Source organism: Aythya fuligula, chromosome 2 (assembly GCF_009819795.1).
Source record: "Aythya fuligula isolate bAytFul2 chromosome 2, bAytFul2.pri, whole genome shotgun sequence".
Taxonomy (NCBI): Eukaryota; Metazoa; Chordata; class Aves; order Anseriformes; family Anatidae; genus Aythya; species Aythya fuligula.
The window spans coordinates 143157462-143176468 of NC_045560.1; the positions used below are offsets into that span (position 1 = coordinate 143157462).

At 33.8% G+C, this 19007-nt stretch overlaps 1 protein-coding gene across 1 annotated transcript in view; it reads right to left on the minus strand.

The window, feature by feature from the left end:
- Nucleotides 1–19007, minus strand: part of CSMD3 (CUB and Sushi multiple domains 3) — a 681859-nt gene that overhangs the window by 265248 nt on the left and 397604 nt on the right. The window contains exons 18-20 of the mRNA XM_032181613.1: nucleotides 16704–16891; nucleotides 14049–14237; nucleotides 4855–4971 (exon numbers count right to left, since the gene is read on the minus strand). Of these exons, the coding sequence (XP_032037504.1) occupies nucleotides 4855–4971; nucleotides 14049–14237; nucleotides 16704–16891 (494 nt within the window). The remainder of the gene's footprint in view (nucleotides 1–4854; nucleotides 4972–14048; nucleotides 14238–16703; nucleotides 16892–19007) is intronic.

Consider the following 19007-nt stretch of genomic DNA (forward strand, 5'->3'; position numbering starts at 1 on the left):
GTATTTCTAAGCAAAACACCGAGGTATATCCTAGTTGTATAATTTGGTTTTCTGTAGAAAATGCTCTAATCTTATTAATATAAGTTATGTGACATACTGTGTCACAGAGAATAATTTTAAAAATATATGTTCAGGTAGATTCCTTCTTATTTTGCACATGCCCCCTTTTTTGTAAGGGGAACATATATATATGTACATATTGACTAAAACCAAGAAGGTGTAATGTCATTTCTCAATATTGCAATCCAGAATGCTGGGGAGTGGGAGGAGGGTGTGGGGAGAGGGTAAATGAAATGAATTTTTCTACTAGTTAGTTGTTTAAACTATACCATTGACAGTCCACAAATTTCACTTCACTACATTTGAACTACATGCTAACAACAGACAAAATATAGGAATTAATGTCACGATAGATGATTCATTTCCTCTTCAGGTATAGCACACATTCCTAGACTTATTAACTATACTTAAAGTGCATGTTCCAATATTCTAATTATCAAAATTAAAATTAAAAATAAAATAAAAAATTATAGCAAAGTTTTTAGTGGACATTCAAAAACCTTAATACTGGTCCACATGAATATGAATGAGAAATCAATCCAGAATTTCCTGTTTAATGCAATTGAATAGTGAAAGTAAAATATAAAAATATATGTTGCAGATGTTATTATTTCAGACAATACATATGCATACAGAAACAGAGCTTTTCTTAGCAATACAACATATGCAGATAAAACATATAAATCTTAATTAAATAAATGCATTTAATCACCTGCCATGAAGTAATAGCATTATGAAGTTGCAACACAAAGATACATGTTTTAAAGTACCCCCCAGCATGTTACATACATGTAACATATATGTTACATGTTACATACATTTGCTTGGTAGTCTGACATCAGACTGCCAATTTTTATCCAAATTAAAAAAAAAAAAAGCTTAAAGAAAAATATTAATTATATTCTACAAAATGTATCACTAGTTAATAGCCAATACAAGATACTCCTTGACATTTTGAAGTACTAATTATATTAGATATGAAATAGAGCAGAAAATGAGATTTCCAAAATAAACTTTCTCTCCTCCATTTTAAAATCATCCATGCATATGTATGGGATTAATTTTCTCTAATGGTAACCATCTAACACTTTAAAAAGTCTCTGAGTTTCCCTTTGGACTATTCATCCATCAGATAAAGCTCCTGGACATCAGATAATAGAGGTAAATAGGCACTCTCAGAGAACAACTCATTCCGTCTATTTTAGATACATTTACTTTGAGATAATCCATGTCCTGAAGATAAACGATTTTTTTCCAATACATTGGAAATACTATTGATGTATTTGAAGTAGCCCTTCTTGTTGTCCTTGACATCCCTTGCCAGATTTAATTCTAAATGGGCCATGGCCTTCCTTCTCACAACCCTGCATATTCTGGCAGAGTCCCTGTATTCCTCACAAGTGGCTGGACCCTTTTTCCACAGACTTCCTTCTTCTGTCTGAGCTTTGCCAGGAGCTCCTTGCTCATCCATGCAAGTCTTCCCCCTTTTCTTGCCTTCTTACTCATAGGGATGCAACGATCTTGAGCTTGGAGGAAATGATACTTGAATACCAACCAGTTGTCTTGGACCCACCTTCCTTCCAGGGCCCTAACCCATAGATTTCTTCCAAGTAGATCCCTGAAGAGGCCAAAGTTTGCTCTCCCAAGTCCAGGGTTGCAATCCTACTTTTTGCCCTGCTTCCTCCTTGCCAGAAACTGAGCTCCACTATATCATGGTCAATCAAGGCTGCCCTCAACTCTCTCATCACCAACTAGTCCTTCCTCATTCATTCATACAAGGTCAAGCAGCATACCTCTCCTTGTTGTCTTCTCCACAACCTGTACAAACTCAGGAAGTGAGCTTATCCTAGACAAACTCAGGAAGTGCAGCCAAGATAAGTGGACAGTGAGGTGGATTGACAATTGGCTAGACGGCAGAGCTCAGAGTGTTGTGCTCAGTAGTACAGAGTATAGTTGGAGCCCATAGCTAGTGGTGTCCCACAGGGGTCAGTAGTGTGTTGTTTAACTTACTCATCAACAAACTTGATGATAAAACGGAGTGCACCCTCAGCAAGTTTGCTGATGACATAAAGCTTGGAGGAGTGTCTCATATTCTAGAGGGCTGTGCTGCCATTCAGAGGGACCTTGAGAGGCTGGAGGGTTGGGCCGAGAGGAACCTTGTGAAGTTCAACAGGGGTAAGTGCACCTAGGGAGAAATTACCCCAAGCACTAGTACAGGCTGGGGGTTGACCTGCTGGAGAATAGCTCTGCAGAGAGGGATGTGGGAGTCCTACTGGACAGCAGGCTGACCATAAGCAGGCAATGTGCTCTTGTGGACAAAAAGGCCAACTGTATCCTGGGGTGAATTCAGAAGAGTGATCCTCCCCATCTACTCAGCCCTAGTGAGGCCACACCTAGAGTATTGTGTCTGGTTCTGGGCTCCCCAGTGCAAGAAGGACATAGAACTACTGGAGTGAGTTCAGAGGAAGATCAAAGGATGATGATCTTATGAAGACTGCCACAAGTCCACGGAGCCAGATGGGATCCACTCGACAGTGCTGAGGGAGTTGGCAGATGTGATTGCTGGGCCAATTTCCATCATCTGTCAGCGGTCTTCGTTATCTGGAGATATCCAGGATACTTGCTGATGTGATGTCCATCTATAAGAAGGGTTGTAAGGAGGGCCCGGGGAACTACAGGACTGTCAGCCTGACCTCGGTGCCAGGAAAGGTGATGGAACAGGTCATTTGGGATGCAAACATGCAACGTATGCAGGACAACCAGTGGGTCAGGCCCAGTCAGCATGGGTTCATGACAGGCAGGTATACCTGCCTTCAACAAATAACGTTTTTTTGAAAGTCTCCTGTCTCTCATTAGTTGTTTAGTCATTAGTTCTTTCTTACCATTCTAAATGTCTCCTGAAGGGGTTGCATTATTTATCTTTTTTCTCCATCTACATTTATTTCTAAACCATATTATTTATTGAATCTCTAGATCACAGAATCACAGAATCACAGAATTTCTGGGTTGGAAGAGACCTCAAGATCATCGAGTCCAACCTCTGACCTAACACTAACAATCCCCACTAAACCATATCCCTAAGCTCTACGTCTAAACGTCTTTTAAAGACTTCCAGGGATGGTGACTCCACCACTTCCCTGGGCAGCCTGTTCCAGTGTCCAACAACCCTTTCAGTAAAGAAGTTCTTCCTAACATCTAACCTAAAACTCCCCTGGTGCAACTTAAGCCTATTCCCCCTCGTCCTGTCACCAGGCACGTGGGAGAACAGACCAACCCTCACCTCACTACAGCCTCCTTTAAGGTATCTGTAGAGAGCAATAAGGTTACCCCTGAGCCTCCTTTTCTCCAGGCTGAACAAGCCCAGCTCCCTCAGCCACTCCTCATAGGACTTGTTCTCCAGGCCCCTCACCAGCTTTGTCACCCTTCTCTGGACCCGCTCAAGCACCTCGATGTCCTTCTTGTAGCGTGGGGCCCAAAACTGAACACAGTACTCAAGGTGCGGCCTCACCAGAGCCGAGTACAGGGGGACGATCACCTCCCTAGCCCTGCTGATCACACTGTTTCTTATGCAAGCCAGGATGTGGTTGGCCTTCTTGGCCACCTGAGCACACTGCTGGCTCATATTCAGCCAACTATCAACCATCACTCCCACGTCCTTCTCTGCCTGGCAGAGAAGTGTCAAAAGCCTTGCTGAAGTCAAGGTAGACCACATCCACAGCCTTTCCCTCATCCACCCAGCACGACACATGGTCATAGAAGGAGATCAGGTTCGTCAAGCCGGACCTGCCTTTCATAAACCCATGCTGACTGGGCCTGATCACCTGCTTGCCCTGCAAGTGCTGCGTGATGACTCTCAAGAGGATCTGCTCCATGAGCTTCCCTGGCACTGAGGTCAAAGTGACAGGCCTGTAGTTTCCCGGGTCTGCCCTCCGGCCCTTCTTGTAGATGGGTGTCACGTTTGCTAGCCGCCAGTCAACTGGGACCTCCCCTGATAGCCAGGACTGTTGATAAATGATGGATAGTGGCTTGGCCAGCTCCTCTGCCAGTTCTCCTCTGCCACCCTGCATATAAATGAAAGAAACTATTTCTTTCCTTCAAAATAAAGGGACTTTTCTTTCTGACATTTCCTGGTCAACAGCTAGTCATAATGTAAAATTTCACATGATGAAAACGATATTTAAAACAATTCTCTTCTATCTTCACTTCTTTTTATGACATAATATGAATAATATTCTCACACAAGTCTTCACTTCAGATAATTGATAAAAAATTTAAATATCAAGGACAATTTCTGTCTAATGTCTCTAAGAGAAGGCATTTTTTCATGAACACAGAAAAAACATCCACCTTCTTTCACCTGTATGGATTAATGTGCATTTATACAACTGTCTGTTACTTGGACTACAGTCTTTCAGTGATGTTTTGTTCTGTAAAAAACATTTGGCTTTCCATTGGGCCTAGTCTACATCTGGAATTCTAGGAATTAATACATTAAATATAAATACAAATGAAAATCAGAAATACAATCCTAATTCAGTGTGGCTAACCCAGATCTGGAATCTATATGTGTAGCACAGAACACTGGACTTTTACGTATATGTTTAAGAAAAAAGAAATTAAATAAAGGAAAGGAAAAAGGGAAGGGAAGGGAAGGGAAGGGAAGGGAAGGGAAGGGAAGGGAAGGGAAGGGAAGGGAAGGGAAGGGAAGGGAAGGGAAGGGAAGGGAAGGGAAGGGAAGGGAAGGGAAGGGAAGGGAAGGGAAGGGAAGGAGAATAGAGAAAACAATGTATTTACCTTTCCCATGGGTAACATCCACAGTCCATGTACAATTCAGTGAATTTGGATAGAGTTCTGGATAACCAGGGGATAAAATTGTCCCACTAGGTCCTCTAACATCTCCACCACACAAAGCTAGAATTAACAAACAAACAAACAACTAGTATATTAATAAAACAATATAGAACATACAGCTTAAAAAAAAAAAAAAAAAAAAAAAGAACAAAACTATCTTTTTAAAACTTCTGGTTTTAAAACTACTGAAAACTAGTTGATCAAATGATTCATCAATCTTACTTATGGACAATAGTCCATTTAACACAATATGAAAGGAAATAAAATCAAAGAATGGTTAACATACTTTTTGCTAGTTATTAATAAAACAAAAAGTGAGTTTCCTTAGCTGTTTTTTTCACATTTTCTTGTGATTCTATGAAACTCAAAAGTCCAGCAGGAGGATGAAGGCAGAAAATATAGAACCAAACAACAGCACTTTAGCCAGGTGCTAAGAATGGAGAGTTAAAATGGAATAGATTAGACCTTAGTATTGAAGAATTAGTGACTGGTAATATTAATGCAGGGAAGCATGACATCCTTTAGTGTGTCATGCATTTACATCTATAACTGACAACTGCCAATATAAGAATAAGCCATTCTGTAGTATCAATAGTGACTTTGTAATCAGCAATTGAGTGATATAAAAATTAAATTACCTCTTGAATTAATACAAAATACAAAAGTAAAATCATCACAAAACTGGCATAAATATCTTCAACATTCACCATTAACATAAGCCAATATTCAACACTTCCACTGTAAACCATAAAGTTTTCCCTTTAGCAGAAACTTTTGAAAAACTGTTGAAAGGCAGTTTGGGAGACAGGTAGATGGCAGATGCATGTCTGCAATTCCAGTTGATACAACTACCAGTTCCGGTTCACCTCATTGCTCTCCAAGCTGTTGTTTACCTATAGCTCATCTCTGTGCTTCCCGGTGGTATGTTGCTACATGAGCAAGGAAGAGGGAAGGAGGTTGTCACAGGCTGGAGAAGCAATATATATATATATATATATATATATATAAATATATATATATATTTTTTTTTTCTCTGAGAGGCTGCCCCACCAGCACTAACTGGTATAACATGCTTCTGCCCCTCTTTGAACATCATCAGCAGCTACAAACACAACACTCAAACATAGTACAGAGCGTGAAGGTGGGAGAAGTTTGCACTTCCAATATAATAACAGTACTCAAACAACATCCTCACACATTCAGTTTTATATTTGTGATGATTTGTGCTAAACACTGACAGGGTAAATTATGAAATGCATAACTATGTTTTTTTTTTTTGGTTGTTTATATACATGTATATATATATATTAACATTACATATTACTCCCTATTATATGTTATAATGTGCTATATTAGCATGTTATATATTACCCCCTTTAGGGTACTGAACATAAAGAAGTATACATTTAATTACAGTTTTCTTATAGAAAATAAATGAAACTTGGATATTGTTACTATACACTTTATTCTATATGCTAGGATACAGTAAGACTGCAGAAAAACTGAAGATATTTGCAGTCTTAGCTGGGGAGAGAAGACAGAGAAACAAACTCAACATCACCCACACTCTGATGGGAACCCTACTCCATTTATGAGAAAAAGTTTATGACAATTAAAGGTTGCTATTACCTGTAACCTTTAGTCTTTTCCCTACTCATATACATTCAATTAAAATAAATAAATAATACCCTATTTTGCCTAGCTAAATTGGTTTGATTGTTGTAGCTAACCACTTTCTCTTTGAAAGATATTTTTATCTGGGTAGCCTCATCATTTGTGTGTGTGTGTGTGTGTGTGTATGTGTCCATGTGCTGCTTTTCCTGCCAGCTTTCTAGCCTTTTTGGCCAGATTGTAAGCTAGAAAGTTGGAGATCCAATACCATAGGCTGAAATTTTAGGACCACTACTGCCCAATCTCATCATATTTGCCAAAAGGAAATGATGCTCCAACACATTTATTTTCCTCCTCATGATGAAGATCCAATGAGGTCAGTTATCATCTGATCTTGTTATATTTAGACATTAGCAAAATAGAATCAGGGAATGTTATAACAGCATGCTATTGCAGATTCTGATGGTAACTACCTACTTTGTCCACACTTTAGGTCAGCCCTATTAAGAAGGACTGCAATAGAATATGCAATCAATTTTTATAATCATGGGAAACCGCCCAAACAAATAATGTATTTTACAGCGGGTGTTTGAAAAATCTTTCAAGAATGCAAGTGATGACAAAATGTCTATGGCATTCACTGTAACTGTATGAAGGCTAGCAGATGGCAAACAAAGGCATCAAGGGACCAGCATGTTACCAAACAAAGCCAAGTTGACAGATCTGAAATATAAAGTGTGCACTGGTCCTGATAAGATGGGAAACAGCCAGAGCATATAATATCAAAACTAGTATCTGACTCTTTTTTGGAATGCAAAGGAAAACAGAAACATGTTAAAATGAAAACAGCAAAAGATACTCTTTACACATTTTTCTAGATTCTATAAGAAACATTTTCACTTCATTGTCTGATATATGGAGACATACTAAAACAGGACAGACTAAAAGTATAATGAATAAATAAGCAAATAACTGAAGCACTAGCTTGGCATTCTAATGTGGAAAATTGGGTACATGAAATGTGTTTTGTTGTTGTTGTTGTTGTTTGTTTGTTTGTTTGCTTTTTAATCATCATTTATTGTGTTGCTAACATGGCATTTAATTTATTTGTTATGTAAGAAAAACAGCTCAGTCAAGACATGCCTTAATCTTTTTATTTATTTATTTATTACTGTGTTTTGTGAGAAGGAATTAAAAACTAACAAAAAATTAACAAAAAATATCTGCATGTAATACAGGTAGATATCTGGATGTATAGTACAAAGTACCTTTATGTGATAATGGAAAATAATGTAATAGCTTATGAAGTAAGTCTTTGTTAAATGTGATTGAAGATTAAAATTTAGTAGTGGAATCAAGTGACTAAGCCAGCTGTTCAAGTGAAATAAGATTCTTATAGCATTGGGTTGCTTGAAGACTTTTGTTGTAATGGATCATGACTTCATCCCTTTTGCTCAGTAACAAAAGGAAGAGTGGCAGCAAGCAAGACTAGCTTAGAAAATTGCCCTATATAAATTTCCCTATATTATATATATGTATATATTTTTTTTTTTTCCCCAAACAATTTTAGAACCTTTACTCAGGCTACATATAAGTGTCTCAGTGGAAGGACACACTTAATCACTGAAATACATAACTAGTTGTAAGGAAAACACCTGACTTATGTCATTCATAAAATCATCAAGCTCCATTTCAGGAGCATTTTCATTCCATCCTACTATTATAAAAAATCACTGTTCCATATTAGAAATAGACTTATAATTTCTAGCCTAAATTTATTCATGGTTAATTTTCACCCATTTATTCTTATTATAAGCTGTCATTATGTTATTTTCCATCTTGGAAATTCACTTTGGAGGGCTGGCAAAGCATGACAGTTTCTAGCTTTGTTTCATTCACTTAAATGAGACAACCTTTCTTAACCTACTCTTGAAAGATATATTTTTGGTCTCTATGACCACTATATTACCTATTTCAAGTACTTATTTATCTTTCTTGTCACAGCCTCTGTGCTACACAAACATATAGCTAGGACACTTTACAATAAAATGTGGCAGCAGTTAATAAGCAAGGAAGGTAACATTTCTGCTCATAGAAGTCTTTTCCCATTTTTTTGCATGTGTCCTCAGTTCTATTTTTTAAATGTTTATGTTTTACTGCAGAAGTAAGCCTGTATAATCTCCTCCTGCAGAGGTCAATCTGTATAGCTTTACTTTAGCACTTCTTTGTAGAAGATCCCCTTACCTCTTAATTGTATTTTATTTTATTTTATTTTATTTTATTTTATTTTATTTTATTTTATTTTATTTTATTTTATTTTATTTTATTTTATTTTATTTTATTTTATTTTATTTTATTTTATACTATGAAATAAAACTCAGCATCCACTACCTATGTTCTCTGTTATCTGAGGTCTCTGAACAAGGATTATGACCAATTTAAAATGATTTATTTATTTCTATGTAACTATTTATTAAATTTAAATTAAATTTATTTTAATGTAACTGAAGTCTACTTCAGACCCATGAAGGATATAGCAATGATATGAAGATATCAAGAAGACTAAATGTGAGATAAAAGGGTTTGACCACATCCAAGGACAGAAAACTGTCAAGAGAACATACTTGTTATTTAATTAAAGCAAAAGAAAATAATACACATTCTACATAGATACGTGTATTGATGTATTTCAACATATGGTGTTCAATAACAATATAGAAAAAAAATAATAATCACTGACCCATTTTGCCTGACTGAAGATGGTGATATTTGTGAATTAGTAATGTTTTCCACCTTTTAAACTGATATCATCTACCATTTTCATAGATAAATTTAAAGTTTTTTCAAAAGACTAGCTCTAAGTCACCAACCACAACATGAAAACTAACCTGCAATGCTTTATCACAGTTTTCTCAAAAAAGAGAAAATATGCATAAGAATAGAAGCTTCTGAAAAAAGAAAAAAAAAAAAGACTTTTTTTTTTTCAGTAAGATGAACTTAATGTAAATACAAATAAATGAAACCTATTTGTTTTCCACAGTGATGGAAGAGAAAACATAAATTTATAATTGATTAGTAATACTGATTGGTTTTACAAAAGGTTTCAAGCATTAGCAAGAAAGACTGGTAACGTGAATTCAGGAAGAACCACAGAATGGAAAGATAAACCTATTGTATGTGTTTGTATAAATATAAATCTATATACAAATACACACACAGTGGTCCCATTGCATTCAGCTGTTTAATTGTCTCTGACTTCCAAACAACAAACTAATTCTAAGTTGATTTTCATTTAATATGTAATTTGATTATAGAACAGAAATATAAAGATAGCTAAAAAAAATTGAAACAGTGAATTACAATTTAAATCATATGCTGTGTTTCGTAGATAAAGAAATTTCAGCATCTGGCTTCCCTATTTACACTAGATGTAACGTGTCTTAAAATGGGATGCATGTAAGGAGTAAAAATAAAATAACAATACAGGCATCCAATGCTTACTAACAGCTTCCTGAAAGAAACTTCGGACTTGAGTTATATTATACAAGAAAATAGCATAATAAAGTCTAGATTATTCATAATGAAAGCTGTTATATCTTTATCTCCTTATTTAAATCTAAAACATATCAGGACATACTAACACCTTCCAAGTGTAGATTCTACCATACTGAATATTTGCATTTGAATATATATTTTTAACAGTTGAAATTTTAATAAGATTATTGTTTTTATCTTAGAGATGCCTTTACAAAAATAACGTAACACCTTTGCCAGATCTCCCTGATAGATTCCTCATGACACTGCACAAGTCAGATTTCCTAATTCATTGTAACATCTTGGTGTTTTCAATATAATCATTGAAATATAGTCTTCCATCTAACTTGAATGTTTTTCTTGCTGATGTTCTCTATTTATTCATTTTCTTAAGCAAATAAAGATCAAGTGGGATGCCAATACTTACCCCTAATCCAAATACCTGATAAGGATTATTAAGTAATTAATTTCATGTTATGATGAAGAAAAGAAAAAGCACATTATACTCTTAATTATTTAAACATTTACTATTTTTTCCTGTCATATTTAACGGGATTAATATATTGCTTTGTATATTGTTAATATAGGTTTTCTGACAAATATTCACAGTTTAAAAGAAGATTTCTATTATAATATTCAAACAGAAAGTACACGATAAGACAAAATTTGCCACTTAAGCACTGGGAAGAGTTACAGTCAAATTCAAGGGAGTACAGATAGATACATACTGAGTAAATCATACATGGTTGTTACATAGGAATGCTATAAATGTAAAACAAGTAACATTTTTCTAAACAAAGCTCAAAACCATCTATTTTCTCTCTTAAGTGCAACTATTTTCTAAAGACCTGTTCATATTCTTATTAGAAAATAATATTTGTTATCTATTTGCATACTTGTTTTCCTAGGTATTGTGCCCTGTATTTAGAGCATATAAACCAAACTGCATCTGCAGATGTACTATTTAAGAATAAATAATTATAGAATAATACAAACAGGTTTTCTCTGTTCTGTGTGGATAAAAACAAACAAAAAGATACGAGCATTTTACCCACAAGACAAAGAAGGAAAAATATAGCAAAAGTTCAAAAGTTGAGGCTTTCATCACTGCCACTTCTTTTTAAAATAAATTATATATATATATATATATATATATATATATATATATACATACAAGTATATATATATAGTCAATACAGCTGTCCAGAAATTGGTCACACTTCCCCTGAAGTACTGTTAAAGAATATTCCTAATAACAAATTACTTCATTTTTTGAAGAGACTGATGGCTTGACAAAGATCATTGGTTTTACTCTTAGTTTTATGGTTGTGTAACATATTTTAAAACAGTGGAGCTGCTGTCTTCAAAACTGAAAGCAATTCAACTACTGGAATAAAAGTTTGGACTAAATCATATTCTGATGTACCTTCCAGCCGTAACTCTTCTATGGTCTTGTATGAGAGAATTTGAAAATATTTTCCTTTATTATTCATCTTTGAAAAGCATGAACAGCAATAGATAATATTATCCTCAAAATTTTATATTCAGAGATCTCTAAAATTAACATTTCAGAACTGCTTTGCTATTAGAAATATAAATGTGTGATTGCATGTGTATGTATGTATACACAGAGCAATGCGCAATACACTGACTGTGCATCCCTTATCCACACAGATACATGTAAAAATTAAAACTAAGGAAATGACCAATAAAATCCTTCATGTGTATCAATCATTCAGATATGAATGAATTATACAACCTGTCATGATACACCCCTCAGGCTAGTCTTTACAGATGGAGACAGCTGTTTTGTTTGTTCATTTTTAAACCATTATTCTCAGTATCCTCTAAATGTTCCTTTAGACAATGAAGTGTGACTTCCTGGATAAGCTTTTTGTGATGCTTATCTGTAATATCCAAATACTTAATGAAAAAACTAGCTTATACTCTTTCAAAGAATGCAATCACAATCAATGCAGTCTTCAACTCTGAGGAAGAACAGGGTCTGAAAAATCTAATTTTTTTTTGTATGCCTTTCTCCTTGAAAGCACTTGCATTCATGAATTGTCATGTTTTGGTTGCACAATTGTTGCTACATGATGTAATTATAAAAAAGAAATACTTTTAACTATCTAGAAATAACCCAGCTCCCCAAAAACTGATACAACAATATAACAAATGAGCAGGAACAGTTATCAACTTGTTTATTAGTGGCATGGTTAATATAAAGACATCCTCATAGTTTATAAAACCAACAGCCCATTGAGCAAATGCCCTTTTTTCCCTGGAGGTGCAAGGACTCTGGATCCTATTTAAAAACATTTCACTAGAGAAGAAATTCAGCAATAAAATTAAAATGAGTTCAACCATGAATTGATTAAATTTACTAGAATAAATGTACTCAATCCTGCCTTTAGAGCATATTTATTCAATGGACAATTGCCATTTAGCGATGTGCTCTAGAGAAAAAAAAGCTCATTTACTTAATGAATGTATGCTAGTGCAGCATCTTGAGGAAGAAATTCATCACAATACGTGTGTTCATTTCACAGCGGAGCACAGTATTCATAGGGAGTGTGTTAATACTGTTTGTTTTAGATGGTTAGCATCTAGTGCCTATCAACATAAGCCACATCTTCTATTTACAGCCTATCCAGCCAAATATAGTCTCCCGCCTGTGAGCTATTGGAACTCTCATCCCAAGAATTAGACTAAGAAACAGAATCCTTTAGGTTTGCTGAATAGAGTGCCATTTTCAGGAGAGTGATTATTCACAAATTGCTGGTATCATTACACCCTTCCATGTTCAACATAGTCATATACAAAATATGAAACATTTGCTAACTAATTAAGCTAAAGGCTTAAGAAAGACCCTACTGGTCAAAGACTCCATAATCTATAGAATGAAATTCAGTGAAAACTATTATATTTACATATGGAAAGTAATACATCCATGATTCAATAAACATTTTTCTTAGTCTTCTTTCAAGTTCAGCTTTTACCTTCTGTTATGAGATGCTAAGAATTGTTCCAGGAATATAGATTATCACATGCTTTACATAGAATTTATGTATTCAGTAGATTATTTTTTTAATAAATGCTACCTTAGAATTAATTGGGTGAATTATTCCTGACAATATTTTTATCATCAGAAAAGCATGTTCCATATTCAAAGGAAAATATTTATTTTGAGAAGAAAACAACTAAATATACACCTTAATAAACAGAATATACTTTCTTAATATTAAATATAAATTATATTATCCTAAGAGGAAAAATGTCATAAAATCAATAATTCTCAGAAATTATTAATTTTTCAAGCAGATTCCGTAATGACATGCTGGCAACTCCGAAATATGTGAAATAAAAAGAAAGTTACTTGATACCATTTTTGTTGCGTTTAACAATCATGAGCACAAACATCAAATATCATGTGGCACTAATCAGTTCTTACAGTAATTTAAGGGTGACAAGTTTTGTTAACAAATTAGGAACACAGTGATCAACATCAAACTGGAAAAAACGCAGTTTTTGAGTCAGGTAGAAATAAACCTCATCTCATGTTTTGTATATCAACACCAAAGACGGATATCCAACCACAAATATGTGTAGTTTGTAACAACTTCTTTACAAGAAGATGCGCATTAGCCTTACATGTCTTGAACTAACAGGTAATCAGTTAGTCCATGGTAACATATATTCAGGTATACATATCTTCAATAATCTTCCAATTTAAAGAATTATAGAATCATAGAATCATTAAGGTTGGAAAAGACCTCCAAGGTCCAACCATTTTTACATCATAGACATTTATTACTAAATATCACATCACATATATCACAATATATCACAATATATAATCTTCATTTCATCCAACTATATTTTTTTCTTAAAATTAGAGGATTTTTAAGTTCCATTTAAGTCATTTGACTAATATTTTGGCAAAATGTGTAAATTTTAAGGTACAATTTATTTTAACCATTCACTCTTACCATCACAAGTAGGGAGTGGGTGACTCCACCAGTGATTTTTCTCACACAGCAAAGGCTCCTCATGACTTAGCCTATAACCTGGATCACAACTAAATGAGACAGTTGATCCTATAGAGAAGTCATGTCCATAACGGCGTCCATGCACTGGTATGCCAGGATCCAAGCAAGAGTAAGTATTAACGGTTACACCTAGATTATAATAAATGAATAAATAAATAAATAAATAAATAAATTCTAACCAATTTGTTTGCTTGTTTGTTTGTTTGTCTAAGTAATTCTCTGTAATGGGGTGGTGTGGGGGAAAGTTCTATAAAGCATTTTCAGTGATTTATAAAGCAATTATAAAGCATTTTCATTGATTTATCCTTGACATTTGTTTCTCTGTGTTACCACTGTAGGCCATTATAGCCAATGAATTGCATTCTGCTGATATTGCAGACAAAAAACATTGCAGAATTTAGTGTAAATTTATGTTGATCCTATCTCAGTAATGTTATGCATTGATTTACAGAAATTATTTTTACATAAATTATTTTCAAATCTCATGTTCTTTGATATGTGAGATATTGGGGAGACAAAAAAAAATGCAGAAAAAGAAGTAAAGATAAGTTGACTTGATACAGAGAATATTTGTATGTGCTAAAAAATTAAACCTTTTACATTATTTCCCATTGAGAATACTAACTTCATTATGAAAGAATTTGGGGAAAAAAAGAACAAAAAACTCTAGGAATGTTACTGAGAGTTAACAAATTAGAAGAAACAGTTGGTGTAGGATCTTCTGGGTGTTTTCTCCTTCTACAAAAATTCGTACACAAAGGATATCCTTCCTTAAAAAATAATACAGTGTGGAAAAAAAAAAAAAAAAGCATAAAAAAAACACAAACAAAAAAGATATCAGCTTTCAATAGGATTGCTGAAGAGAAAAACACTGAATCATTTAGCATTATTATAATCCAGAAAGAGGAAAACAGAATTGCACTGTACTGGAAGCAAAACACAAAGAAGCAATAAAAATTGAACAAAAATAACATGTATATTAAATATCTGTACATAAACAGATTATGGTAAGCAGAAAAGCTACTAGAAATAGCTTATATAGTGTAAAAAGTATTAAAGATGCATATTTTTAGAATTCTCCTATATAAACTGAATATAGTATAGTAAAAACTATAGTATAAAGTATAGTATAATATAAACTGAATATAGTATACACTGCACTTTCATTCTTCACAAGTTTAAAGTAGAACTCTGGAATGGGGATCAATTTTAATGAAAATGCATTTTATAATGAAATTGAAGAATTCATACATTTGAAAAAATATTCAGGTTCCCTTTCAAAATTTAGTTAATTAAAAGAGTAGATATAAAGGTACTTCTAGTAAGTGCAGCTTTCCTCTTTTTGCTGTTCACATTCCTGAAGTGTAATTTCTACCATTAAGCATTATACAGTTAGCCAATTATTTTAAGAATTAAATGGTCTTTACTGGGAGCGTTAATCTATTTTTCCTAATGTGTAAGGATAGCTATCCTTCACATTTCATATTGATGAGAACTTAACAAAATCATTAATTCTCCACAATGTTAATGATAAACATGGAAGTACTGAGTGAAGTACTCAGTGAAGGCTGAGACAGTAAAGAATTTTGAAACAGTAGATTTGCTGGGATAAAATGCCAGAACTGTGCATTTAATGGAGTTCAAAGCAGCCAAAATTGTAAGAGGCAAAGGAAGGGCAAATGAAAGGATATTATATTTAATATCCTTAACATTAGTGATCATAAATAATGTGAATGGTCAAAAATATGGCAAGAAATTAGGAACATCTGAAAATTCCTTGGTGGTAGTCCCAACAAGTATGAAATAGAAATTGATAACAATGTGTTCTTGATGACAGTAATTACAAAAACTATTTTTCACATTAAAATATATTTTGGTAAAACAAACATATATTTAGAAAAACAAAAAGTAAATGACATGATAATATAGCAAGTTACGTCAATTTTAAGCATTCATAAAAATACAAAATCTTACTGATACTTTCTACAGTGTAGTTTATATGACTATAATATATTATATATATTATAATATATTATATATAATATATTATATAATATAATATAAGGGAAAATGAATACTTTTACATAAGATTTATAATCAACAAATCACATATGGGTTTTTAGATCCCTAAAAATCCATAATCGTGCAATTCGGTAATTGATTTTTTCCACTCATTAATGTAAATCACATTTCCTATTAGCTTCAGAATTTCAGATCCATCAGTCAGGACAGTAATTCAGACATTTGCTTTAGAATTTCGTAATTTTACTGATTTTATGCAGTCTTATACATACAAAAATACATTATATAAAAGGTAAGAAAAACAAGACATAATAGCAACATCCAGAAGAAAGGCATTTATGTGCCATTCTTATTTTCTGATTCTTAAAGCACAGAGCACTACAGTAATGACATTAAGTGAAATTACTATGCATTGTTCTGCAGTTTAATATCACCAAATCTTATTCAATTTGAAAAAAAATAAGAGGCCTGACTCAGCAATCTACCAAAGGCAGAGCATTTAGACATTTATATATTTATGCCCATGATAAGCAGAGAAGAGGAAATCAAACCACACGGTTCACAATGACTTACTTTCATAATGAATCTTGAATCCATTGTTAGAACGGCTGTTGTCAGTTGTAAAGAGGAGATAAATGAAATTGCTACTGCTAAATAGGAATTGTGGGACCTGAGTACCATTGTAGGATCCCAAAAGTGGAGATAATAAATTAGGTCCATCATGAACTTCCAAAACATCATAATTGAGTTCTGTCTGAAATCTGGAATTGAGGAAACATCCATAGGTACAAATATAAGAAACAGGTAAACCAAACACATAGCAAGTGTGTCACGTTTTTAAAACTATGCTTCTTTCCTGACTATAATATTTTAATTATTTCTCCACATATCTACTTTACAATATCAATTTTATTATTACATAATTAATACAATAATCACATTTCAGGTTTGTGTCCTGGTAAGATGAGAAATAAGTTTTAACTCCTTGAGCAGGTTTGTGTTGCAGAAAAGTAAACAAAAGTAAGAAACTTTTAGAAGAATAATAAAAAAAATCCTGGCTTGCTAGCAGAGATTAATATTACTTCCACACACTATTTTATATCACATAATGATTTTCATTTATGGAAAAATAAAGTAAATGATATAGAGAATAGGTTTATGTGTTCCTGTATTGTATCTATTCCATTTGGCACAAATATCATCAAAGTACTTTATATTACCAAAAATCATACTCTGACCACCTACCCTCAAAATTGCCTATAAGCAGGGATAGAACTTAAAGCCTCTTTGAGACTCCTGTCACTTTGTGCGAGTCAAGGCTCAGTGCAAAGTACTGGCAGAAGTTAGGTAAATAAATAAATAAATAAATAAATAAACAAATCTTATTTAGAAAGCATTACAAAGTGAAATGTCTCTTTGCAATCTGCATGTGTGCTGTCTTTGTCAAGAAAAAACAGAGTATGACAATGCTGCTAGATACCTCCTTGTTCTTGGTTTTGATGGTATCACCAGTCCCAAACCTCTGTTTGTTATTTTGACAGCAGTTTCCCTCTTGCAGTGATAGATCTTACATTAATCATATTGCTTTAATGGACTCTCTGATGAATTACTGAAAAACCCTTCCAGCATTAGAAAGAAAAACATTAACAACAGGATCTTTCAGATATTCCTAACTCTCCCTCTGATTCACTTAGATGCCTAATTCAGCTTTGTGAAATCCATTCAAGGAACAGAATGGCTAACAACAATGTACTGAATAACTCTGTTTTGAGATTTTTGTCCCAGGAGCCTTAACCTAAAATCTAAAGGAGTCTGGCAAAAGAAGAGAAACCATATTAAACCTCCAGAACATGTTTTCTTTTATTTCTGTTCTGATCATATGAAATAACATAAAAAGAGTGTAAAGAAATAAAATATTAGGGAGTTGAAAAAATAAAGCAGGATAAGCCTAGAAGCCAGACAGATGAAAATTTAGGGGAAATGAATGTTTTGGTTTTTTTTTGGCTAGTTCCCACATGAGCTCAGAATATGTTTCTAAATCAAAAATACTCTTTGCTTCTGTCAGACTACAGTGTTCTTCCTCCTTAATAAGCCACTAATCTTAAATTAACCTGGATGCCTTCATTGCTGTGTTAAGTCTATTCTTATGGAGGACTTTCCAACGTTCAGTCAAACAGACAGGAGTGAAACAAACTTTAATACAGAAGGAGATGCACACTTTTTTATCTTATTTGAACAGCTAAAGCTGCTCTAATATTTATAACATGCATTTTTGTTTTTGAGACAACCTGCCAACTCTGTGGTGTCAGGATATAAGCAGAATACCCAAACACAGAGTGTATTCTCATTAGTCAAATGTGACTAGTGCTCCAATCAGTAGTTTGCTGATTAACATCCCTAGCATTTAAAGGCTCATAATTAGGCTTCATGATAAACACTTCATTACAATGAAGAATGGCACTCACATTTCTCACTTTCATCATTTCAACTCAGCCTGCATAAGTACTGACTTACAACAGAAATCCAACAGATTATCATAGCTATGACTGTGTAAAAGGAGTAAACTTATCACACTATTTATTAACAGTCCTGAAGCAAACAATGAAAAAGTCCTTACGAACTCCTGGAAAGCACTAAAAGAAATAGCCATTATTCTCTGTCTGTAGTTCTCTTTCTTTTTCTACCTGTGTGTCAGGCTTCACGTCATAGGAACACAATAGTACATACAGGGGAAAAAAAAAAATAAGAAAAAAAAAAGCTTTTAAACCTATCACAATGATATATATTTTTTTTTCTTACAGAAGATCCTTACTTCCATATCCTGCTTAAAATGAATTTGAAATTGTATTAAAATGAAGCAGTATCTTCTCTTCAGAT